The sequence below is a fragment of the Aphis gossypii genome, chromosome 3, assembly GCF_020184175.1.
Source record: "Aphis gossypii isolate Hap1 chromosome 3, ASM2018417v2, whole genome shotgun sequence".
NCBI classification, from domain to species: domain Eukaryota; kingdom Metazoa; phylum Arthropoda; class Insecta; order Hemiptera; family Aphididae; genus Aphis; species Aphis gossypii.
In genome coordinates, this window is record NC_065532.1 from 30,460,481 (window position 1) to 30,487,443 (window position 26,963).

At 25.4% G+C, this 26,963-nt stretch overlaps 2 protein-coding genes across 5 annotated transcripts; both read right to left on the reverse strand.

The window, feature by feature from the left end:
- Positions 1 to 75: 75 nt before the first annotated feature.
- On the reverse strand, positions 76 to 7,072 carry LOC114122350 (uncharacterized). The gene is made up of 3 exons (XM_027984985.2): positions 6,712 to 7,072; positions 6,194 to 6,651; positions 76 to 1,123 (listed from the first exon to the last, which is right to left on the reverse strand). Exons 2-3 carry the CDS (start codon positions 6,649 to 6,651, stop codon positions 1,090 to 1,092), a joined length of 492 nt encoding a protein of 163 aa, XP_027840786.2. The 5' UTR covers positions 6,712 to 7,072; the 3' UTR covers positions 76 to 1,089.
- A 2,670-nt stretch (positions 7,073 to 9,742) lies between these two features.
- Positions 9,743 to 26,909, reverse strand: LOC114122346 (serine/threonine-protein kinase PRP4 homolog). Of its 4 annotated transcripts, none has more exons than XM_050204402.1 (20): positions 26,603 to 26,908; positions 26,421 to 26,528; positions 25,951 to 26,164; positions 24,707 to 24,864; positions 24,208 to 24,635; positions 24,090 to 24,119; positions 23,750 to 23,915; positions 23,562 to 23,651; positions 23,253 to 23,340; positions 22,927 to 23,184; positions 22,599 to 22,840; positions 22,384 to 22,537; positions 20,075 to 20,212; positions 19,659 to 19,773; positions 19,234 to 19,340; positions 19,026 to 19,157; positions 16,713 to 16,886; positions 16,242 to 16,314; positions 15,797 to 15,864; positions 9,743 to 13,656 (listed from the first exon to the last, which is right to left on the reverse strand). In XM_050204402.1, the coding sequence occupies exons 1-18, from the start codon at positions 26,605 to 26,607 to the stop codon at positions 16,303 to 16,305; spliced, it is 2,619 nt and encodes an 872-aa protein (XP_050060359.1). In that variant the 5' UTR covers positions 26,608 to 26,908; the 3' UTR covers positions 9,743 to 13,656; positions 15,797 to 15,864; positions 16,242 to 16,302. The 4 variants fall into 4 exon arrangements, with proteins under 4 accessions (XP_050060359.1, XP_050060358.1, XP_027840777.2 ...); XM_050204401.1 differs by having other exon boundaries at positions 9,743 to 15,269; XM_027984976.2 differs by lacking the exons at positions 9,743 to 13,656; positions 15,797 to 15,864; positions 16,242 to 16,314 and having other exon boundaries at positions 16,413 to 16,886.
- Positions 26,910 to 26,963: the final 54 nt, after the last annotated feature.

Here is a 26,963-nt window from a genome sequence, read left to right on the forward strand (position 1 = left end):
AAACGTATGATTTACGTATAATCCTGTTATAAAAAAAATTTCAGAATTTTTTTTCTTATGTAAATAAAAACTCGATTGTATACAATAAAAAAAAAATTAAATATATTAACCTTATATTATAAATATCGTATATAAGTACTTACTATATATTAAATAAACACACACATTATACATATTATATAAGTTTATGTAATGTGTAGTATTTTTAATGCTATACAAGATTAAAATACAATTGCAATTTCATACATTGAATAAAAATTAATGTTCAGAAATCTTAAATACTGCCAAGTAATAGTTTTTACATCAGTCTTCTCATTGTTGTTGATGTATGTTCATTGTTCACTCACATTCATAATTAAAATTATGTTTTGAACCACCTATTATACCGATAGAAAAAATACTCTTTAAAATGTAAGTGCTCAAAATCTAACAATTTGTAATTTGTTATTTATTGTGAAATTATCATACTCATTAAGGATATTATCAAATGTACGTACCTATTCTATAATAAATATTAACATATAATATTATAATATGTGTGTACATCTATTATACCTACATTACATTTATTTAAGTTGGGAATGAGAAAAATAAATAAATAAATATAATAATATATATATATACTACTGGGCTGTCACACGATTCGAGGAATAAAGTCGGAGATATATGAGGTGTTCACGACGCAAAAAAAAATGGAATCCAAGTATTTTCTCACTGCGTTGAATTCGCGAATCGTTAATATTTTTAAAGCAGAAATCAGATAATTCTTTAACATCGTAAACAAGACCACCGGTATAATATGTGGTTCAAATTAGTTACTACACACTTAATATTATATAGTACGTAAGTATACAATATAAACATTGAAACGTGTCAATAATAGTCAAATATGTGAATATACACACAACCATTAACACGCGTGTATACGCAATTTATTTAAACTCTAAAATTATGGTATTTTAGTACCTTATTAAACAAAAACAAAATATATTACATTTAGAGTAGTTAATTTATGACTTAGTAAAATACTACTCCATTCTTTTGGATGGCAAAAAACCGTTCTTTCATTCAACTCGCTTAGTGTTATTTCTATTGCTCGTGATGATCATGATGAACGGAACGTCTGTAACAGTAACAAAAACATTATTCCTAACTAAACTTCACATAAAATATTAGTTTTTTTTCGTATTATGTAAGTGTATTCTACGGCGTTATACACATATAAAGTAAATATCTATAGTTAGCAGGGCATGCCCAGAACCTCGTATTTAAAACAATAAATAGTAAATTAGGTACATGTAGGTATGTTAAACTGTTTTTTAAATCTTTAATTATGAAGAAAATAATAAAAAATACTAAATACATTGAAAATTTTCAGCGTTATCTAATTGTTAAGAGGACGCCACGCCGCATGTGATGTCTTCAGGCTTTGATGATCTAGATTATATTCTCACCTTTAAGTTTGATAATAGCTAAACATAAATGTGCTATACTATATTATGTATGATGGAAACAACACGAGTAAGACGTCCTCTTTATCAATAACCATGGTCCATGAATTATGTTTGTAAACGATCATAATTGGCATCTCACAATGTATAGCCAGGTATAGAGTAAGATTATTTCTGAATTTGGGAAACGTGATTTATATTCTATAATTAAATTTTATCACAAAAATGTCGCTGTTGTTGAGTTAATATTATTATTTTACTACATCACTAATACTTTTAAAGCCAAGAATTATGATTACAATGTCAATACCCCACAACTGAATTCCAAAAGGTCAAGTTTTAGTTTTTCTAAACTAAAAATAATTAGAAATTAGTTAAGGACTACAATAGTTCAAAACGGGAGATGATATTTTGCACCAATTGTATAAGTTATAATTGGCTTTACCAATAGGTACACTTTAACGCGTATGCAATTTGCACCAAAATATAAAAATTAAACATGTAATCTGAGCCACACGTTCAACATTAATTTTTTACCAGCAGATAACTAGTTATCACTACAAATGCTTGCGAATCATATCATTCACGTTTCAATTCCGAGTTCTATCACCCACATCCTACTATTTATCACTTTTTGGATGTACTAAAAGAATTTCAAACAGAAACATTGAATAAAATTAAAAAACAAAATTCTACTATAAATAAAAATCAGTTGGAAAATGTTTTACAAATGTAATAAAATTATAATGTTAATTACAATTAAATATTATTAGATAAAGCTAAAATCTTAACAAAATCATATCTATCAATTTGGCTGTCGTTATATAATTTTATTTTTTTATTTATAAATTGCATATTGGTTTTTTGTTGAATTCTAATTATCCTTTTATTCCTACCTTCATGATTAGATAATATAATAGTTTAAATTCAACAAGGTTTTACACAGTGATTAATTTTAATTAATTTTATGGTAGGTGGACTTTTGGTGTTAAGAATATTTTTAGAATGCGGAACTATATGGTAAGTGATTATTTTTTTATTACTAAAATCACAACATTGTGGTAATTATTAAAACTATACCAAATACTAAATTAGTAAACTTCACAGGGTTTGAAATGCATGAAAATATTTTTTTAATAAATATTGAACTGTGCAATGTGCTAACATTATAAAATAAATATAACAACGTATTCGAAATAGATATTGAATATATTTGTTATTACAAAAGCGAGTAAAAATATTATCTTAGCGTTAGATTTTAAATTGGAATGGACGGGCATATCAATAATATTTTGTCTCAATCCTCGCAAATCTTAAAAACGACCCTGAATGTTTGATACCTTTACACAATGTCAAATAATTTTATCATAACATCTACTCGTATAGGTCAGTTACTTATAATCGTTAAACCTAACAGCGAACATTTTATTAAACCAAATATTTAGAAAAATAATCAAATTATTTCTTAATTTACATCCCTAAATAAATTTTGAAAATAGCCGGTAATTAAATAATAAACTGTATGTTTAGGATTTTACTCCTCGCTTCACCTATATTAATTTTTCAAACACAGTTCGAATAAAATACCTTACAAGGTCCTTACAGTTTAATATTCTTTTGAACAACCCAAGCTAGGTTAAAGGATATCATATTTAATTTTCTCATGCATTTTAACTGTTATTATTTCTTAGCGTCTCACAGTTATTTGATCAATGCAATTTAGTAGGTATACGAACAATTATATTATAAATTACAATACAAATTATATAAATAAATCTGAGTTTGTACTTTTAATATATAATAATAGGTATAAATAAAATAAATATAAATATCAAATTGCTCTAGAAAGTGTATAATTTTAGCCAATTATTTGAATATTTAAACTATAATTATTAGGTACTTATTTTATTTTAAACTTAATCTACAGTATTACTCAAAATATTTTCAAGTACTTTTCGATTATCGTATCCCAACGTACAATCCTGAATAAATGAAACAAATTAAAAAAGTCATTGTGAAATAAATCAATATTCTTCTTCTTACTCGATATAAATATTTAAGATTTAGAAGAAATTAAGTGTATAAATCATTATATAAGTATGAAAATATTTCATAATTAATTTGACGATAGATCGTTAACTTTTTAAATAGTATGGTAACTAGTACTTCATTTTATTTTTCAAGAAAAAGATAATACATATTATGTATACTTTCAGTTCTAAAATACTTAAAAACTATTTAACACTTATTCAAATTATAGGACTTCAGCACGTAGTTAACGTATAATTCGAGTCAGTCGAGTAATTTGTTGAGTAGGTAATCATTTGTACAACTCATTTAGCATAACAATTTAAAATATATACGTTTAAGTATAAATGCTCACATGCATTATTGCATTAAAATTAAACATAAAACATATTTCATATAATATGCAAAACTAAATAAAACAAATACATGATGATGATTATTCAAATGGTAAGCATTCAGCAGATATTAAAACAATAAAATAAACTTTTTGGTATTTTGTGGGGTAACACTTACGTACAACAGCGCTATTTAGTTTTTACTATAATACAAGTTTTATTCAAAATATACATTATACGTGGATAGACGTTTCAGATTTGATTGGCTACAGTCGATATACGGTGTATACAAATATTATGTACCTACAGAATTTTTATCCGTGAAAAAAATACCAGCTTTGTACGCCAAGTACACAATCCAGCGATAAAAATGCTATCTGATTCCGAAACTTCTATTAACTGTTTGTCGAAATTATGCAGATAACTACAAGGTTGTACTAAAAATCATAAAACAATCTACCAGTTCGAGGTTATGCTGAAGAAAAAAATCCACAATCAAAACACATCAACCAAAATCAGGAAAATTCACTTTAAAATGATTAAAGGCGAAAAATAGACATGTAGCTGGACTAGAAAAACTAAAATGACTAGTTTAACCAAGACTAGCTTATTTTTCTTTCTAAAACAAATTATGCGTAGGTATCGCTCGTTTACCCAAAAATCACAAAATACATTTAATGTATCCACCACTTGCTTATAATGTGCTGATTTGGTCTACATAATTAATTATAGCATCTAAGCAACTTACCTATAATAATATATTAGAATGTGTAAAAATATGAACAAAAACTTTAAAATTTAAAAATATTTGAAAATATAGTTTTCTTAATATTTTTTATTAGGAATAAAGCCTTCTTTTAACTATTCACTATGACTAAAATGTCTACAGTTAACATATTACTCACTTTAAACATTAACAATCATTTATATCTCAATATGAAAGAAATATACAATGTATAATATATATATGTGTATGTACTATGTATACATATTATATAAACAATATATTATGTATATGTATAGTGTACACATATTATAATATATTATATTTACATTTTATAACCTTGTAAGATCCAAATACCCATAACCGATAATGGGTATTATTTGTTATAATTACAATAATTTAATAAATAGGTAATTAATTTAACATATAACAAATATGCACTATTGCTACAAAATATTATACTAATTACCAATACATGAATATATTTTATAATCATTATTATATTATTATTTATTAATATTATTACTTTATACCTACCTATTTGTTACCCTAAGTGTTAAGTACCTAACTCAAAAATAATTAAGTCTGATTACATTTACTTTGTGTATAATCAGTACCTAACATGGGCGGGGCCCCATAAGTAACATTTTAGGGGGGTCAAAATAAAAAAATTCTCAAATGTAAGGTAATAAAGATAATAATATTATGGTAATATTTATTGAGCAACAAGTTTTAAATATTGTTTGTTTAGGGGAGGGGGACAAGTGCCCTATCTTGCCCCTCCCAATGGGCGCTCATGGTACCTAGTATTATAAAATAAAAATAAGATCCTTAACATATGTTATGTATACATATATATATATAAATGTATATTAATTTAGAGTAGCAATACAATTGTTTAGTTATAAACTCATAACCCTTCTATCCTAACCTGAATAATAGTCTTTTATTGTCACTTCTTATATTTTAATGAAAAAAAGTTAAAATAGATTACAGTTTTAATTAAGATAATTAATTTTCAACAACTAATGAAAAAAATGTTCTCTATTTAATATGTAAATTAATTTTAAATTAAATTATAAAATATTTAGGTACATATTACTTAATACTTTGTTTACTAAGAACACAAATTCATAAAAACCAAAACCAGTAGGATATTAACTTTACAAAACTTGTATTTTCTCTTTTAGTTAGAAACTAAAATATAAATAATATAATAATAATATATAATGATATTATTTTCTGAAGAAAATTTCAGTGTTATACCTGTTTATCCTAGCAACACATGCTAACTATAACAAAACTGCTCTTTGAGATTCTCATTTAATGTCCAAAACTATTTAAATTATGTAAATAAAAACAATTTTACAATAATTAGCAATATGATGCTAATAATTCAAAACTTTCTACGTTTTCCCAACATTTTATTTTATTTTTTAATATATATCTAGTTGCTAATCTGGTATAAGTTATATTCAACCAATTGACGATAACAATGAGTTTTGACTATACTTTTAATAGTTAATCTAAATAGTTTGCCTGGATATTGAAAATTTAACAAACAATTTTCTTGCCTTCTTAAAATTGTATGCTAATAAAATATATTTATGTTATTTAAAATATTTGAACCTATACTAAAAATTTTAAATGCTCACCTAATAGCAATCCTGTCATTTTGATTATTGACATACTCTTGCAATGCTACTTGCAAGTCTTCAAATGCAATCAAGCTGACATCAGAAGAGGAAGATATATCTGAATATGAATCAATGCTATCATCAACACCTTCATCATCATCGTCATCGTCATCGTCATCGTCGTCATCCTCATCCATATTATGTACTCTGACTTCCTCTTCGGGTGCACCAATAGTTATTTGAACGTTGCGACTGAACGTAAAACTGATAGAAGCTTCAATTTGCATCTGTGTATCAAACAGCCAAAACGCAGTAAACACCATCATGGGTATGAGAAATCTGGAACGGGCGCAAAGGTTCAACAGCAGCGACTTGCCACTTTTAGACGCGGAATCGGACAGCAGACGAGGCTTGATCCAGTGCACGTATGCGGATACCAAGCATATCGCTGGCAAGATCTTCTTCTTGACATTCATCTGAAAAATTTGACAAATATTAGGCATCAACGACGCAATACAGAGGAAATAAACACTCACCTCGACGATCGGGAGTCCACAACAGTCCTCTACATATAAATATTATGTGTAATATTGATGAACTACGATTATAATTAATAAAACACAGAACGACTGGGCAACAGAAGCGTATGTGTATAAGTGTATTAACTATTAAGCAAGAAGCAACATTTAAAAAAAATTAGACTAACAAACAATACCTAATGATGATAATAATTATCAGTCGGATTACGAGTCATGGTGGTAGAAAAACGAAATAATATGTACAATGAAAACGACTGACACGATAAGCTTTCGTTGACTGTGATAAAAAATACGCGCCATCTGCCGCGAGAATATGACACTGATTTACTTTGCAGAATGCAGCTATCTACTACCGACCGACTTGCTACTTAGTACTTATTAAAAATTAAAATACTAAATTATTATTATTTTATTTTAATTCATTCTAACATAAAAAATTATGTTTTATTTTTATTCTATATTGTACATTACATTATAAGTTTCAAGTCATCCTTGTTACCTATTTACATACTATAAAATAGAAATTATTTAATTTTTTTTTTTCAAAATATTATTTTATTATTTTATAACAGTTAGGTGTCAGGCACGTAGCTAAGGGGTGGCCTGGGGTGGCCCGGCCACCCAAAATATTTACAGGCCACCCTGATGGCTACCCCATTATATTGCTGAAGTACCAAAGGCTTAAATAATTGATTGAAAAAAATTTTAACACACTTTAAAATGTCTACTATATTTGTTTTTACTTATTATTACATAATTACGCTATGTTCTCACGATGATTGCAAATATGAACATAACTGCGTTTAATTTAGAGCATCAGAAACAATTCGATTTTTGAACAGCATGGTAAAATTATCAGAACTCAAAATATAATTCGTTCACAGATACTCATCGTATTAACGTAGGATACAATGCATCTAAATTAATTATTATAAAGTCGCATACTCACATGAACTCGTTTTCCTATTTCAATAATAATTCGGTATTTCATTGATTAGTGTGGGTCCACGATAATTATTATGCATAATAATATTATAGTAGATATCTATTTATAATCTATATTTTATAAATATAAAACCAATCGCCGATTTTGTGATCTTGTGAACACTAAAAAGAATCCGAACAGAAAATCTAAATATTATATTAACTATTATTAATAATAATTATATCCGAGCTTTGTTGAACTCTGTCGACACGAGTAAACGATAACGCCAACGCTATCTATTGCAGTTGCAGTACAACTTTTAAACGCGACGAAACCAATGGCCCTGACACCGCTACAACTATACAGGCTACAATGATTGCCAAGTTCACAGGAAACTGGAAAGTACTCGTGTAGTCGCGTTCAAAGCAGTATTTACTGTTATCGTATACCTCTTGAAAATGTTCGATACCTCCCCCCACTGGGATAGAAGATTTGAAATAATAACACTATTTTAATACTGATTCAAAGATTGAACAAGACGTGATTGAACTTGGCCAACTCGAACAAAAATTTCTCGGTAAATCGTGGCTCACGAATGATATCACGATAACTAAGACCATTCACAAAAAAAAATACTTCATACAACAGACGATGTAACAATTAGTCTAAAACTGTAAGCCGGATTACCCGATATTGAATGAATAAGGTTAGGTAGGTGATATTGACTAGGTACCAAACGAAAATAAACTTGTTAAATTTGATGACAAATAGATTATTATTATAAGGCACTTAGGCACCTGTACCACTGTGACTTTTCAATAGGTACCATACTAGTATACTATATAGTATGAACAGTATGACTTAAATATATCGTTTTTATAATAAAAAAAAAAAACAAAGTATTTAATATAATGAATAAGGTACATGCACTTTTTTTAAATAAATAGTTAGTGGGTAGTTAACTTATTATTCAAATAGATGATTTGAATCAATGACTCGAAGACAAAAAATACAATAATACATTTTTATCGGGAATAAAAACAATCATAAAAACATTTGATGAAAATTTCAAGTAGATAGTTAGGTACTGTTATTTGTTTTAGAGTAACAGCAAAATCTATTTTATCAAAATTTGGATTTGGTAAAAATCCCCGTTTTAGCTTAATTTTTTTTTGTTTTCCCGTTATAAAATTTACTTTTGACCCCTAAAATACTAACTAGATTTAATTTTCTACCAGAAATCACCTCCATTTTTGAAAACCAAAGCATTTTTAAATCCCCAAAAAAAATTAACATATACAAAAAGTACACATACACATCGTTGTAAAATCAATACATTCATAACTCCACTTAAGTCCAAGGATCTAAAAATCATTACATTTAAAACAATTTTAATTCACAACTTTTTGTATCAGATAATAAGTATTTTGTTATTTTAAGAGGGGGAGGTAACTGACAAACATTTTAATATGTTAATCTAAAATAAATTATGTAAATAAGTTCATGCATATTATGTAAAATAACAGAAATAATTTAAATACTTACAAAGAAATATTAATGCTAAAAAACAATTTCTTAGAAAAATATACAATATGCTATACAATATACCTAATAAATAAAAATGTATAAATAGGTATATTATAAAAGTGATTACTGATTAATTACATTTTATAGGTATGCATAACTCAATACCATCGTATTAAAATACAAATATTAATTACTCTTTGACAAGATATATAAGACTTATGTGCCTAGTGTGTCTACTGTCTATATAGTATATAGAGGTTAATTAATAGTAGGTTAACTACCATAGGCGCTCGGAGGGGAAGGGGTAAGCTGAGGCATTTGCCCCCCCTGACTTTTCAAAAATATTTTTAACTGGCGGGGCGATAACAAACAAGTACCATATTTTTTAAATTGAATGTTTTAAGAAAATTACTATTTACTATATAACAAATCCTTACGCAATCCCCTCCTACAAAAATTTCTGCGAGCGCCTATATTAACTACCTATACTTATTAGTTATAATTATACTTATTGCTTATTAATGAGGATTGAGGAATGACCTTTATGATAGATAATATCAATAAAAAACTAAAATATGAATACTTTTATTTCTTTATTATTTAATAATTCAAACACTTGAAACATTTGATATAAAAAAATAATAGTAATAAAATGTTGTTAGTCTTAAAGTTTGTCTTAAGATTTTATTATTTAATAAAAAACACAAAATCAAAATGAACATACACAATGTACAAAAAAAAATAAACCTTATAAATACCTAAATTGTTTAAATACTAATATAAAATTTTTATGAATTTCTTGCTTCTTTTCTCTTCAAGTTTCCAGGTACACTGGAAATTGAGACATGTCACCACTAACTCACCAGTTAATAATTTTGATCCCTGTCATTGCATTAGATCCATTATTGAATATCCAAGGAAAATATAAAACACAATACTGTAGATCACATTTAACAAATTCTAAATTATGTTCTTAAAATTATTTTTATTCAATTATATTTAATTCTAGAATCAATAAAATTATTATTTTAAACAAAATGATTCTATACTGTCATTTTCCATTTAATAATAGGTTTATTTAAATTCTGATTTAAGTATATAATATAAGTACCTATCATGTTTTAAAATACCTAAATAATGTACACAATCTATGTTCATTGGGTAGTGGCGATACAAACTTATTTTTCAAATTATTGCTTTTTTACTGTAAATTATGAAGCAGATGGTTGTTTTTGAAAATGTTAATGTATTGAACTAAATCCAAATTCTAACAAGTAAATATTGAGTTGTTGAAATATAAATATTAGATCTTAAAAATGGTTTTACAAAACTATAAAATGTTGATGTTGATTGATTTAAATTAGATAGATACAATAACTTCAAATTACAATAATTCCAAACTTATTATTATAATTTTTTTTTATGATTGACAATACTCACTAGCTACCCCTGTTGGCTGTTAGGTTAGGGTGCTTGCGTACTGCCATAACTTATTTTAATAAACAAAAATCAAAACAGTTTATTAAATAAATATAACAGTAATGGTTCAAAATACAATAAAAAATTATCATGAACCTATTATCTTTGATGCACACAAAAACTGATTCAAATTACAATTTGGAAACGTCAACGTTTTCACCAAAAAATCCACTACACAACAATTTTCATGAAAACGGGATATCTTTGATTGGAAAAGTTAGTATCGCCACAGAAAACTCATTAAATGGACAAATGGTATAGGTACCTACAAAATCTAAGTAATTGAAAATAATTGAAAATAAGGTAATTGTACTTCATCATTGAATGAAAAAATTTTAAAACATAGGTACTTAATTTAATTTATAAGTCAGTTCAACATTATATACCAATCATATACGATAACAATTTCCCAATCGAAACTGTTCAGTACCTTTGATGAACTGTTTAAAATGCATTAATGCATATTATATTGGTATCCTATGGGTGGCAATTCATGTGCGTTTAATATTCACATTCACTATACCTATCTATTGATTTGATTTGCAGAAATTAAAATAATTATTTAAAAAACAACAAATAAAAGGTTGTTTTAATATATTTTCCAGTCGGAGTCGGCACCGATGCTGTTGGGAACTTGGGACATTTGCGGTCGGCACCTTTTTCATGCCGTTTGCGGTCAGATTATTTTTATCTAGCCATCTAGGTATACCTGATTATCAAATTTAAGATATATATATTTTATTATGTACTAAATAATTATATAATAAATTGATTCAATACAGTATATAATATATTTATTGTAAAAATATAATTAAAAGCGTATTCAGTGGCTGCGATAAGCGTGGGCGGTGTGATGGGCCATTGCCCACGGCCTCGCACCTCAAAGGACCTCACGTTCTTTGTTACTTAAATAATGTTTACTAAAAAATTTTTAAAAAGGGTCTCTTTAAGTCTACTTCACCCACATATAAATTTTACCTCGCCCCACAACTGAAGAGTATTATTACCTATTGAATATAGGTACAGACTTTTGCTACTTGGTTGTTTATAAGTTTCATTGTAGATAGTTTTGAAAAATCGAATTATGTCGATTATTATATAGTTAAACAGCATCGATATCCGTCGATAACATTTACCCACTCAGTCTTTAATATAGTATACACCTTTGTATAGAGTTCGGTATATGGTGTTTTTAAAATGAATGAATCTTTTGAAATTTTGGAAAATATTAAAGGCAATGCTTTAGTAGTACACAACAGTTACCAATATATTACATAATACATCCTGAATCATTTACATTACACTTTGAAATTTCGGCCAAATTCTGATTTGTTATATGTATATGAACGCAGTTATTTAAACATGAATGGCAAAAGGAGAAAAAAACTATTATACAATTAGACCAAAGAATTAAAAAAACATTAGCTGCATATGAATTGGACAAAAATTTGAAAAAATGCTTGAAAATCATAGCCAAAATACAAAAGCTAGAATAAGTACCTAATATAATATTAATAATAATAATAATAATAATATTTTAAACACTAAAACACGCCAGTCCTAAGTCTGGAAAAGTGTAAAGGGAAGTTTAAATATAACATATTGTATCTATAATAGTATATAGAATCAATTTAGTATATTATACATAATATACCTTAAATTTGATATTTATCTAACAGGTAGATAGAAATAAACTGATCGCAAACGGCACGAAAAAGGAGCCGACCGCAAATGTCCCGGAACCTTTCCAGTCAGTATTTAAATTTTTATGGCTAACTTCACTACGCGTTAGTGGGTTACTAACTTAGTGTATTAATTTGTGAGTTGACCCAAAAGCGTAATTACGGGGGTGTTCGAAGTGCACTTACACCCCCTAGCATTATATAAAAGGTTGAAACAGACTGAGTTCAAAAAACCGGTAAAATACGATTGAGAACGCTTATGTTTTTTTATTTTTCTCCAACGTTGCCAAATGTAATCGATCGATAATATGAGCACATTAGTCTATTGATATTTATCGGATTTTCCGGATGTTAATAGTAACTTAGATACCAGATACAAGAGATTGACGGTAACATTTGCAGTTCTGCAGTTTGCTGTTCTCGTACAAACTATTCGTTACTTAATAATATAATATACTACTTTGAAAATGGAAAATAACGAAATTAAAATTATAAAAAGTGAACGAGGTGAAGACCTATTATTAGACAATAATAAATTTCGTTTTATTCGGAAACGTAAGAACACGATGATTTTATTTATACATATACGCAATTAATATGCTATTACATAATATTATATTTATTTCATTTTAATACATAAAAATTTCACAATTTTAAAAGTTCTGCTTATTTTACATTTTTTTCTTTTATACAAATTTACACTTAGTGTATATATTACACTATACAGGTATTATATATTTGTATAAGTGCTACATATTTTAAATTTTTTATTCATATTATATATTACATATTATTAGGCGCTTATTTGTATACGATTATAATTATTAATTTATGACTTTTTTCAAGAATATTTATTTTGTGTAGGTATACTGAGTTTTTCAAAAGCCAAATAAATGATATGGCAACGTTGCACTTAAATTCGTTCTCAATCGTATTGTTTTTAGAGTTTTTTTTGGGGGGGGGGGGTCAACGGTAAGTTCTTTATTAATTTTAAGTATTCTCCATTGTTCGGCCAAAAAGGTATAACGTCTCAATCGTTCGATAGCCCAAAATACAAATACTATGAAAATATAATTCTTAAGTAATAGATATATATTATTATAATGTAGAAATATTCATTTTTCTACGAATCCAGAACTAAGTCTCTGTCTTGTTTACCCACAATACATTTTTCCTGTTACAATAAATATGATAAAAACAAAAATAACAATTAATATAGGTACGCGGACTAAAAATTTTGGTTTGACAAATATTAATTCCAAGTTCGCTTTTCGAACAGTAAAAGATGATTGATAACTCGATTCGATATTCGAACAGTTCGACCCATCACTAAAAAAAATATTACATTTAACTCATATTATATAAATACATACATCTAAAACGTTTAAACTTTAATATACATATTATATAAATTACGATTAATTTTAGTATAAAATTAATATACCTACTAACTTAGTTTCTAAATTTGTTTGGCATTGAATAAAAATACATTAAGTGAGTGGCTTTGAATATGAATTAATTAATCTTTTTGATTATTGAACCTATGAAAGCTTTGTACCTGCTAAAAGTTAATGAAATTACGCCAATGAGTTGAACCATAGTGAAAATATTAATATTTTTTTAGTGTACCATGTCTAATACACACAAAGATAGCTTAAGGAGATATGTTATGGAGAGGCTTAACTTCCTTAAATAATTCAAAGCTCCACTCTCTTCTAATCACAGAAAATAAAAAATTAAAATAAAATATATACATTACCACATTGACGAGTGTTTGAGTTCTTAAATCTTTTCTATTATTTGATTATTTAATTCATTTTAGTTTCTATTACGGTCTACTTTTGGAGTCGATATTTTTAACTTTTCCCAGAAATATTAACTGTTTTGAATGTCAACAATGAACAAAACATGTATATTTTAATAATAAATATTAATTAATAAATCAATCTATACTTGTCTTTAGCCTGTGCGGCTATATTTACCAATTACCAGTTATCACCAGGCATTCAATAAAATATAGCACTAATCACTAATCTGTACTCAGTAGATGTCAATATTGTATTGAACTACTACGTACTGCTTAGACTATAACTACTATTAATTATAGAATAGAGAGTATTATAGTTACTATTTTAAAGCGCCAAAACAGTAAGAATGATCAAATTATTTTATTATTTTATTTCATTGTTTCATAAATTTTATTTTAAATTTGTTAATGTATAAAATGTATTTTGCTAGTAATTAATAATTATACATGTTTTTAATTTGCACATTCATAAATACTTGACTGTTGAGCAATACTTTTGTTATTGTAGTTAGGTAGTATAATTCGTAACTAAATAATTGTATACTGTAAAGGTACATACATATTAAATAGGTACTGAATATTCTTTAAAAAATAGAAATATTGCTTTTAAGTTATTATTTATTATTTTGACTGTTAAGTAAAAAAATATTTTAATATTATTGTTACCTATAGATATAAGTTCACATAATCTAAATTTGGTATTTTTTAAATGTTCATTTTTAGTACTATAACTCTATAATTTCTATAAATAAGTCACATTAATTCAGATATTATACTAGCCTTTATAGCAACAGGCAACTACTAAAAAAATTTGGTTTTACAGTAATTATTTATTAATTTATTTTTTTGCTATGACAGGTTAAGCTCCATTAGAAATTGTGATATCCTACATGATAATTTCCAATCAATTCTTCTAAAATTTTCAATTTTTTTTTTTAAATTATTTATAAATTTATAATAATATAAAAAACAACTATTTATGTAATTATTTTACTAACACTACTTTAATATATTACCATAATAAAAACACCAAGAGTTTGACTTCAATATCCTATATGAGCCTGTCACATATTAACAATAGAGTATCTATTAATACAGTATAATATACCTATTTGCAATACCATTTGAGCTTAATCTGTAATAAAAAATAAATAAATATTAACTAATATTATTACTTATCTTAATTAAATTTTTTTATTTATTTATTGACCATAATCTTAAATTTATATTTTAAAAAGTGATATTGGTACTCGACCTTTTTGTATTAAGCCTCAAATTTAATTCAATTTGCAATAGTTAAGTTTTTCTGTTTCTTACGATTTTCAAGAAATGATTGAGTATTTATAGTATTGATAGCTGTTATAAAAATTGTAAGTGCCCTCTTCTGTTAAAAGAATTTTTAAAAAGTTTTTAAGCACTAACTTTTTATTATTTTCTGATAAAATAACAGAATTATAAAGTAATGTTGTTGTGTTCAAAAATTAAAATAAATTATTTGTTATGGACTTGTGGTATATGTGTGTTGGCAATGAAAATTATGGAATAATTTCAATAATTAGAAGTATTATTAATAACTAATAAGAAATCTGTAGTTAAAGTACTTGAAATAATTTCCAAATAATTAATTAATCCATTTTTAAATGTAATATTTCATTTTGTTACCTGTATGGATACCAATTATGGATACATAGCCATTTTGATTTGTCCCTCTCTATCTCTGTTTGGTAACCCTGAAAAATGAACAACTTACAAAGAATTTAAAACTGTAAATATTTACTATATCTTATATAGTTTAAGGGTAAGGAGGTTTTTTGAGATTCCTCATTAGTGACAACTCCAGACTTTTTATAAAAATTTTCTATTGGAAAATGATCAGAAATGTTTTTTTAGAAAATGAATAATAAATATACCAGATACATAGTCTAAATTGTATTCTAGATTCAATCCAATTTGATTAAAATCTGGAACTGCCACAAACCAACCAAGTATAAACCAACATTCATAGAAGATAACTATTATAGACAATTTAATTGACTTAGGTGTTGGTGTTAAAATTTTCTAATTAAAGCGTTAAATTTAGATTTCCTGATGATTATCGTTTAATTACCAAAAAAACATTGGAGGAGAAATGATTTTGTCAATTCCTATGAGTTGTATGATTTTTCGAGTTAGCTTTCATTCTGCAAAACAAACAAAAACTGTTAGATAGAAAGAATTCTGTTGAAAAGAATAATATCAACACACGGAATAAATAAAATACAAAATAGAAATGTTAAGATTATTTTTCAAAATTGTACTTTATTATTAACAATATTTTGTCATCTTGTAACTACAATATAAAGGTCATAAAACGACCAATTTGAGGTAAAATTATTTAATTATTTATATTTATAGTTGAAAAGAAAAAATAATTGTGTACAAAATAATGTAAGTGAAAAATAATTTAAAATACGAAAAATTCTAATAAGTTTTATATTTTGACTCGACAGAATCAAAAGAATAATCAGTGTTTCAAGTTAATTTTTCTAAGCATAACTACGAGCACTGATCAATTTTTTTCCGATATGAACGGATGTACCAAAGCCTGTGATATGCCAATACGTTTTGAAGAATCCAAAGTCAGTATTTTATCAAGCAAGTCCTTCAACTGTCCAACTTTACGAATTTGCTCCTCTGGTAATTTTTGGTTTCCCAATAATTCAGTATATAAATCTCGACTGGGATTTATTGAAGACATGGTTATAACTTTTTCCTAAAAAACAAAAAAAATTCAAATAATTCAAAAATATTATAGGCTTAAATATTATAACTATATTAATGTATAACATTGTGTGATTCAATGATACCAAAATTGCAATGGATACAATCTACCTATTTATTCAAATTTGAAAATTTTGAATAAGGAAATAATGTAAAACTATTAAAAGAATAATAATTACTTAAGTCCATTTTAAGATTATCAACTACTCTAATTATTATATATTATTTAACATTATATTATATAACTTAATTTCTAGCAAAATATATTTTATACTTTAAAGATGCTTTAATAAAAAGTTTACTAAAACATGTTAAAAAAATTATAAATTATTTTTGCAAAGACATTGGCCAAAATTTAATAAATAAATTCTGGAATTCCGTTTTGCTTATAACTCAATAATAAAATTGTGCAAATGTGGCCTCTCATTCTAAAAACAGTCAGGTAAAACCTTTATCCATACTAATAATGAAATAAACAGCATTATAAAAGTTTAAAAAAATTCAACCAGAAGTGTTTTGCTTCAATATTTATCAGCCATCACCAATTATAATATTAAAATTATTATTATTTTTTTTTTAGTAACATATTCTTAAACGTAAGCCCGAAGTATTTAAAGTAAAATTGTAATTTAAATCAAAAAACTTTAATAACAATAGTTCATTATTAAAACACAAATAATAAAAATTATGAAATTTATGTTGCAAAGACTATGGCCAGAAATATAAAAATAAATTCTGGAATTCCGTTTTGCTTGTAACTCAATAATAAAATTGTGGCCTCTTATTCCGAAAAAATCAGGTAGAACTTTTTAATCCAAACTATTAATGAAATAATATGGAGCATAAACAACATAATGAAAGTTTACAAAAATTCAATCAGAAGTTTTTTACAACAATATTCATCAGTCATTATCAATTGGCTACAATTTTGGGTAAATATGAAGCCAAATCCTAGAATTGGCTCCCGAAAAATGTATATTTAAATTGACTCCCTAAACTGTAAAATAGTATTTAATAAGGGATTCTTATATTATATGCATATACTAATAAGACATCATGAAATTTTGCATTTTTTAAACATATTATATAGTATCACGCTGATACAATAATTATTACAAAAAGTTCCAATATAATTAAACCACAATGTAAAGATTATGTAAATACAATGTAAAGTATTAGAGATAAAATAAAATTTTTAGAAAATGAAATTTGAAAATATGAGACTATTGTAAATTCAAAGTTTCAATACATAAAAATACTAACCAATAAGTATAAGCCACGAAAAATAGTTTAATATACCATTTTTATTTAACTTAATAATTTTTATTTATAAGCACATGATACTTATATTTTATAAAAACGCGTTCTCAACTATAATTTTTTTTATAATATAATATATTAACTATTGAATTATTGTTTGGCTTTTATTTTTTATAATTAAATTTTTGTACTATTTTTATTAAATAGTTTTGTGGCAATGTAACAATGTAATACATACATTTAACTTTAATTTATTAATAATATTTTGGTAAACTATGTAGTTTTGAAAAAATTATGAAGCGAGCCAATTTAATAGTAAATTCTTAGCAAAAAATTCAAAGATACTTATTAAAGACAAAATAATGAATACCTGTATTTATGAACAAATTCAATTGTGCTGCATCAATTATAATACTAAAATTATTTTGTTTTTAATAACACATTCTTAAACGTTTACCCAAACAATTTAAAGTAAAATTGTAATTTAAATCGAAAAACTTTAATAACAATAGTTTATTATTAAAACACAAATAATAAAAATTATAAAATTAGTGTTGCAAAGACAATGGCCAGAAATAAATAAATAAAATCTGGAATTCCGTTTTGCGTATATTTAAATCATAGAGTAATTACTCTATGATTTAAATTAAGTTGCTATCAATTATAATATAATAAAATATAATAAAATAAAATAAAGTTATTGATAATAATGTATACTTGAAATACCATAGACAATAACATTAATTTATTCAATGTAATTTTAAATGAACCATAATAATTATTTTTATTAATATCAATAATCTTGTTACTTCTAGGTCAAAACGTTTTTATTTTTAAAATGTATAGTGCATGTATACTTAAATAAACTTACTCGCTCTGTAACTTTGTCAACTTCGTGATACAGAAAATTACAATTGCTATCAAAATGTTGATCTTTGAACATTCCCTTTCGAATAGTTTTGTTAGCCATTTTTCCTTTTAAATCCATAAAAAACTTCAACATCTAGTGATAAAAATAATAATGTAAATTTATAACATATGCATCAAAACTGTATAAATAAAAAATTCACTGCAATTACTTGGTTATTGGTTTTTCCAGGAAATAATATTTTTCCAGTATAAAGTTCATAAATAGTACAACCAGCAGACCACATATCTATACCAAATTCACATTGAATACCTAAAACTAAAACAAAACGCATACTTAAAACTTGTATAATACTTATAAACCAGCGGTTCTTTAAACTTTTGAAATACTTCTGATAAGACTTTTTTTAACAGCACAGACCCTCCATACAAATTTATTTCAAATAACTATTTTTTTTTTTTTTTAATTGTCTACAATAATTTTTACACTAATAAGAATATGATAAGTTATATGAAAATAAATTGCAATAATCTAAGTTTAAAATAATAAATATATTTCAAGTAATTGAATTGTATTTTGGAGACTGGAATCACTGATAATATTTAAGAACCACAAATAATGCAACAGAATACTTACTTATTTCAGGAGACCGGTAAAATCGACTAACCAGATATGGTGTGATTTCATTATCAGTTATGTGTGATGCTGATCCAAAATCGCATAATTTCAATACTAACTTACTTTCATTTACCTAAAATAGAAATAAAAGTAATATATTTATGAAAAAAATATTATTAATGTTTTATTTTTTGTTATTATAACCAGGAGTATGAGATTCGCAGGAACTGCAGACCACACAAATAAATTTTTCCAAGGAGTTGTATCATAGTTGAACTGGACTTGGTAATACCTAATTACCAAAAGGCAAATAATGTCAATAATATGATCATAATTTTGCAATGACAATGGCCAGAAATCAATAACTAAATCCTGGAATTCCGTCTTGCTAAACTTAAATCTAAATCCTAAATTTATGTTAGTAAAAAACTCACCAAAATATTATCAGGCTTGATGTCAGCATGTAATATATTTGCTTTTTTCATCAATTTCAATGCCAAAAACAACTGCTGACTATATGAACGAACAGCTTTAATATGCAATCCTATGTCTTTACCATATTTCTTCAACACCTATAATAATTTTAAATAATAATAAAAAAAAAATATTTATTTGTAAAAATAAATGATATCAATAAACAATAAAAATATAAAAGAGTAAAAAAATAATCTTTTATGTTTCAAATTCAAAAGTATTATTTTTCAAATAAAACTAACTAAATTGAATTTATCAGTTTTCTTATTAACCTTTAGATATGTGCAGGTAATTTAACCCCTAGCTAATTTTGAATATAATTAACTAATTTTATAAGTTTTCTATGCTCAATTAAGGCATATGCTATCATATAGTCAGTAGCATACCTACATAATGTAGGACTCCACTTACTGACAACCATTATATGGAGATGAGAAAGCTACTAGAAATAACTAAAAATAATTTAGATCTCAAAAAATATTTATAAGTGTTACTTCTTGACCAAAAAGGTAATTCCTAATACATAGCAATGTCTTAAGTTAGGTCTAGCTCCAGAATGTCATCTGAGTAAGGCCCATGTCGAGTGTTACCTATATAATAGTGATGAGACATAAATTCGAATTTCAGATTATGCAACCAGAATTTTAAGTTAATGAATTTCAAAATCCAAATTTCGAGTTTAAGAGGATGTCACACCTCATGTGTTCTTTTAATTTTTATATCAGACTAAATAGACCTATTATCAAACTTATGATTAAGAACATTAATCAGTGTTTTCTCATTTGTTTTTACAATATTTAAATTTTTAAGTGAGTAATGACTTTATGAGTATGTAAAATATTAAATATTTGAAAATGCTCATAATTCACTTTAAAATTAAAATACATATAGTAAAAAACCAACAAAAGAACATAGATAATGTTCTTACCTTAAAGTTTAATTATAGCCTATAGGTTAATACTCTAATATCAAAAGTAAAATAACACATTATTGAAAGTTATAAACAAAAATTTATTCGTGTAAAACGGTGACAACATTATTATTTGGGTTTGATGTCCTCTTAATGTTGTAGATTTCTGTACTCTAAACAAAAAATTCTATTTTTTTTTTCTTTTGGTATATAATCTAAAATAACTTAACTATTTTATAAATAGAAAATACAAAATCAATGTTTTAAAATACGGATTTTGGATTTCAAGAACTCAGATTTTCCTTTCTACTATAGGTCCTTCCTCACTAATGGTCAAACCCCTTGTCAGATGATACACGTTGATGAGTTCTCATTGTTCGTAAATAATATTATTATATGTCCAACGATCAAATTTCTTTCTATTAAACAATGTATATATCACGTTAAAATCCATTAGACCACAATTTTTACGTGCAGCTGCATCTAGTTAAAATTACTAAAACTCATTGCACCTAACAAGTTGATTTATCTCTTTATTAATTGGATTTTATAATATAAAGATATATACACAATTACTAATTTTATCAACACTCAAAAAAAAAAAAAAAAACATATACCTATAATTGCTATACATACCAAACTTAATACAATAATTACTTAGATTAGTTATATTGCATCTGTATAAAATGTATAGGATATCAGAGCACATACATTATAAAGGTATTAAAGTATTATTTTTCTTTATATAACAAAAACTAAAAATAAATAAATTTATATGTAATAGAATTTTATAAATTATATTAATGAAATATACCTCAACAATACATAAAAAAAATTATTATTTGTAATATCTTAATAAACAATTAATATAATTCAGTAAAAAGTTACTCCATGCACCAAACTAGGTATGTGGTCTGATACATAAGTTACTAAAAACGAAACAAGTAAAGTTAAAAATCAAGTTTTGATTAAAAATTCTTCAATTTGCAAATATTTTTTTTCATTTATAGTAAGGGAGACTTTAGGAGAATGAAAAGTGAGAGCTTATTAATAGAGGATTTTTAAAGGCGAGCATATTTTTAATTATAAAATGCTGTATAAAAGTTTGATCAAAAAATTATGTATATTAAACAAAGCCACCAGATGTTTACTAACCAGTAACCACCTGCCAAGTGACTGACTGAGAATCCCTGGTTGGAAAACAGGTTGCCAACATAATTTGCCAGCAGACACTTTTCATTCACACCACACTTCTAACTACAATTAATTACATTTTGTCATTTAAAATTTTTTTTTAAATATTTTACTGAAACCTTAATAAAATAAAATAATAATTATAATTCTTATGATTTACTTTACCTCTCTAAGATTCATACTGAGTGGTTCAAAAACCATGCATAAATGTTGTTTGTGGAAAAAGTGACGGTATAAACGAAGACAATGAAACCTATCGTCAGGATCCGAATCATTTAACCGTTTAAGAATTTCTAATTCTTTCAATCCTGTTTTATGCCTGAATTAAAATAAAGTACAACATTTATAATTATTAATGATGACTATATAAAATTACTCACATAATTTCATTGTTTCGTATAATCTTAACAGCCACATCTTGATTATCACGTGCAGCGTCTCTAGCACGAACAACATTTGAAAATACTCCTTGCCCGGTATATCCATAGACAGTATAACGTGAATCCATTGTTTCACCAATTCTCACGCGATAATATCCTTCTGCATCATCCCAGTTGTCAGTTAAAGAAGGATTTTCTGGTACACTTTTGTTTCCATTAGATATACCATCTGGTTGAGGAGTCTGAACAAGAATCAAAAAAAAATTATTAAATATTAATACAACTATCGAATAATTTAAATACAAAACTTAATGAATTATTTAATTACATGTTGTGTAGCATGAAATGAATCAGCTTCGGCAAACATATCCCATTTGCCTTTTATTAAATCAGGATTTAATACATGATCAGGCTTTGTGGTTTCTTTATCTGTTGCTGAATCAGAATCATTTATTTTTTTATCAGTTTCTTTAGGAGATGGAGGTTCTGGAGAATGTTGAATAGATGCTTCAGTTGCATAACTTCCATGTGGAGAAGGATTCATAGAATCTTCACTATGCAAATTACTATTATTTGCTCCTAACCTCTAAACAACAATTTCAATTCAATAAAATTAAATAATTATTGAAATAATAAAGTATAATAAAAAATTACCTTTAATAACTCTTCCCTTTGCTTTCTTCTTTTTTCAATAATTTCTTCTTCGTTTTCATCTTCCGCAATATTAATATTTACATCAATGCTATAACATAATTTTATTGTAAATTATGTTAATATTATTAAACAATAGAAAACTATTACTAATTCGTAAAACCCAGATATTAACTTTATTTATATGATTAAAAATAAATAAATTTATGAAGGTATAGTAGTATACTAATATACATTGTATATTTAAATTATTTTAAACATAATATAATATGTAAGAAATTATAGTATAATAAACTTAAAAAATGTACTCACTCAGAATCTGAAGATGACTTATCATCTCGTTTAAGACCTTCAGAAAAACTGTCTTTATATTTATCTCCTCTATCTTTACCTCTATGAGATCTAGAATCATCAAAAATATAATAAATTCAATTTAAATGCATATAATTTAAATTACCTTTCACAAATTAATGCAAATTGTAATCGAAACTTATGCTTACCTAGAATACCGTTCTTTACTATGTGATCTCTTATCATATTTTCTATTGTATCTCTTATCTCGTTCTCTGTCCCTATCTCTATCTCTATCCCTATCCCTATCTCTTTCTCTTTCTCTATCACGATCACGATCACGTTCACGATCACGGTCTCTATGCCTATTAGAAGCTATAACAAAAATTAATTTAAAAAATTAATTATATTGTATTTATAAAGTAATTAAAAATAAATAAATAAATAAAATATAAATAAGGGTTTATGAAAAATAAATTATAAATTAGCAATAATTCATAAAAATATAGTTTATCAATTTTATAAGTAATAATAATAAATAAATCTTACCAGGTGGACTTCTCACACGGTCTCTATTAGCTTAAAAAAAAAAAAAAAAAAATGTGAATAATAAAAAAAATTAAATAGGTAGTAATTTTTAAATCATTATAAAATGTCCAATGCTTACATATAGGACTTTTAATACGGTCTCGTCTCCGTCTTAATTGATCTTCACGTTGCTTTATCTGTTCTTCTCGTCTTCTGACTTCTTCTGCTCGTCTTTTTGCTTCTTCTTCTATCTCTTTTATTTCTTCATCTCGTCTTCTTTGTTCACGTCTTCTTAAATCGTCTTCTCTTTTTTTAATTTCCTCTTCTTTACGTCTAATTTCACGTCGTTTTTCATCTTCCAAATGTTTGATTTTTCTTTGTCTGTCTTTATCTTTTTCTCGACACCTATCATGTTCTTTATCACCACGATCTCTTTCTTTTTCACGCTCTTTTTCTTTTTTTAAGCGATCTGACTTTGAATGAATTAAATCTTTACTCACACTTCTATCTCTTGTTTTTTTAATATCTTGACTAGAACCATGATGACGTTTTAATGGACTCCTTACACTATAATATAAAAATAATTTATCTAATAAAATATGACATTACATAATTTTTACAATTTATCACCAGCATACCGTTCACAAATTTTATTTTTATATTCTTCATCTGATTCGTCATCAATTAAGTTTATGGTTTCAACTGATTTTTTAGCACTTGGTTTTTTTTTTTTATTCGTTTTATCACCTTCTTCTGATTCTGATAAATAAGCTCCTAATCTTGCTTGAAGTAAAGCCTAAACATATCAATTAAAATATTATTCAATCATATTATCTGACCTTATAAATATTTAATATATTAATATTCTAAAACAAGTGGTTATTTATTATTAAATAGAAAATCTTAATTAGAATAATATAATATATATAATTCTAACTATAAACAAATTAATTTTTAGATATTCTATAAAATTTATAAAATTCATTTTAAGATTACTTGTAATCATATTCCAATTAATATCTTAAATAACTACTTAAATAGATATATATATATATATCAAATATTATCTTAGAACAATATCCATTGATGTATAAAATACATCATGACTCCACATTTTATTTAAATAGGTTCATTGTTATATGTATTCAATATACTAATATTACAAAAATGCAATAATTTATTAACAATATCAAATTTGAATAATAAGATTCATTTTAGATAAAGTAATATTTTAAAATGACATACAAAATAATCCGACTTAATCTGAAAAAAAATTATTTATCATTTTTACAAAATGTTGTTCAGCTGAATAAATAAAATATCATACATTAATCCTTATTATTAAGGTATATTTGTATCAGTGAATGTTATAATGTTATTAAAACATAATTCATAAAAAAAATAGTGGTTTAAAAGTTTTCTATAAATGTTTATTAATTCTTAGGCATTTATTAAAAATGAAAATTATTGATTTTTAAATATTTTAACTAGTTTTTGTAATAGAACAGTTGTAAAATCATTTGAATACACAAAGTTCAAAACTTCTTAAATTTGTATGTTTTATAGTAACTATTAAGCTGCATATTTTGTTTACTTATTTACAAATTAAAAATTTATTATTTGAAAAATCTTATAAGAGAATTAAGAGCCTTCACACATTTATATTTTAAATAATGTCTAGATTTAATTATTGAATTTTAATATTTATTGTATTTAAATTTAATAAAAATAAAAAAGAATATACTATTAATACTATTTAATTTTTAAAAGTTATTTGTAATATAAGTAAATTAATATTTTATAAAAAAAATAGTTATACATTAAACATTGTTTAGTCCGGCACATAACAATGGAATATTTTATTTATATTTATAAAATCTACCTTTTGCTTAATTAATTCTTCTAAATTCATCTCTTCTTCGTCCAAAGTGATTTCTGTTATTGTGGGTCCTTCAATTTTTTTCTTTTTACTGATGTCAGGTGATGGTGGAGATGGTGGTCTTTTTTGCTTCCCGTTCTGAACATAGTCACCATTCAATTTTTTTTTATCCTTTAATTTAGTTTCGCCATTTTCTTTCTTTGTTTTTTTATGTTTTCTATAAATAATTGAATAACTATTAGCTAATAATTAATTATACTTTAAAATTAAATTACATTAATTCTAATCATAATTCTAAAATGAAAACATCTATAGTTCACATAGACCGTTTAACAAAAAATGCAATCAATTATTATAGTACTCAAGACCATGTGGTTAAGTATGCTAATAATTAATGTACCTATAATGTAATATAATTAAATTAAATATTTTCAATATTTTATAAATATTGTATAGGTCAATATTAAATTTACCGTTCACTTCTATGCTTGTGTTTCTTTTTCTTTTTCTTCTTATCTAATCGGCTGGTATCGACTATTTTACCAGATTCTGCAGAAGAATCATCTGACATACTGTCAACTCTACAATTTATGTTACAAAAGCAAGTTAAAAAAATGATTGAATGAAAACAACGTATTAATCAAGTTTAACTTACGCCATGTTTGTTGATAGGAGAAAATAAAAAACAGTAAACGGCTCAAAATTGTTTTTTTAGTATATCATGAAAAGTACTGTCTTGTCATTTCGCGTTCATAAAACAATTAACTATAAACTTACACAAAATCAAATCACAGTCACATAAACAAGTTACAACAATAATAATGGTTCCTATCACATCAAGATTTTGGACACGAACTTAATCAAACCCACTTTATTATTTTATAGAGTAGAGCTATTAAAAAAAGAAGTGTGCATAGTAAATGACTGCTGCCAGTGCCTATGGAAGTATGGAATAAGGCTACGTCCTACCTACCTATTATTTGTTTACGATATTATGTATAGTGGTTTCAGTTAAA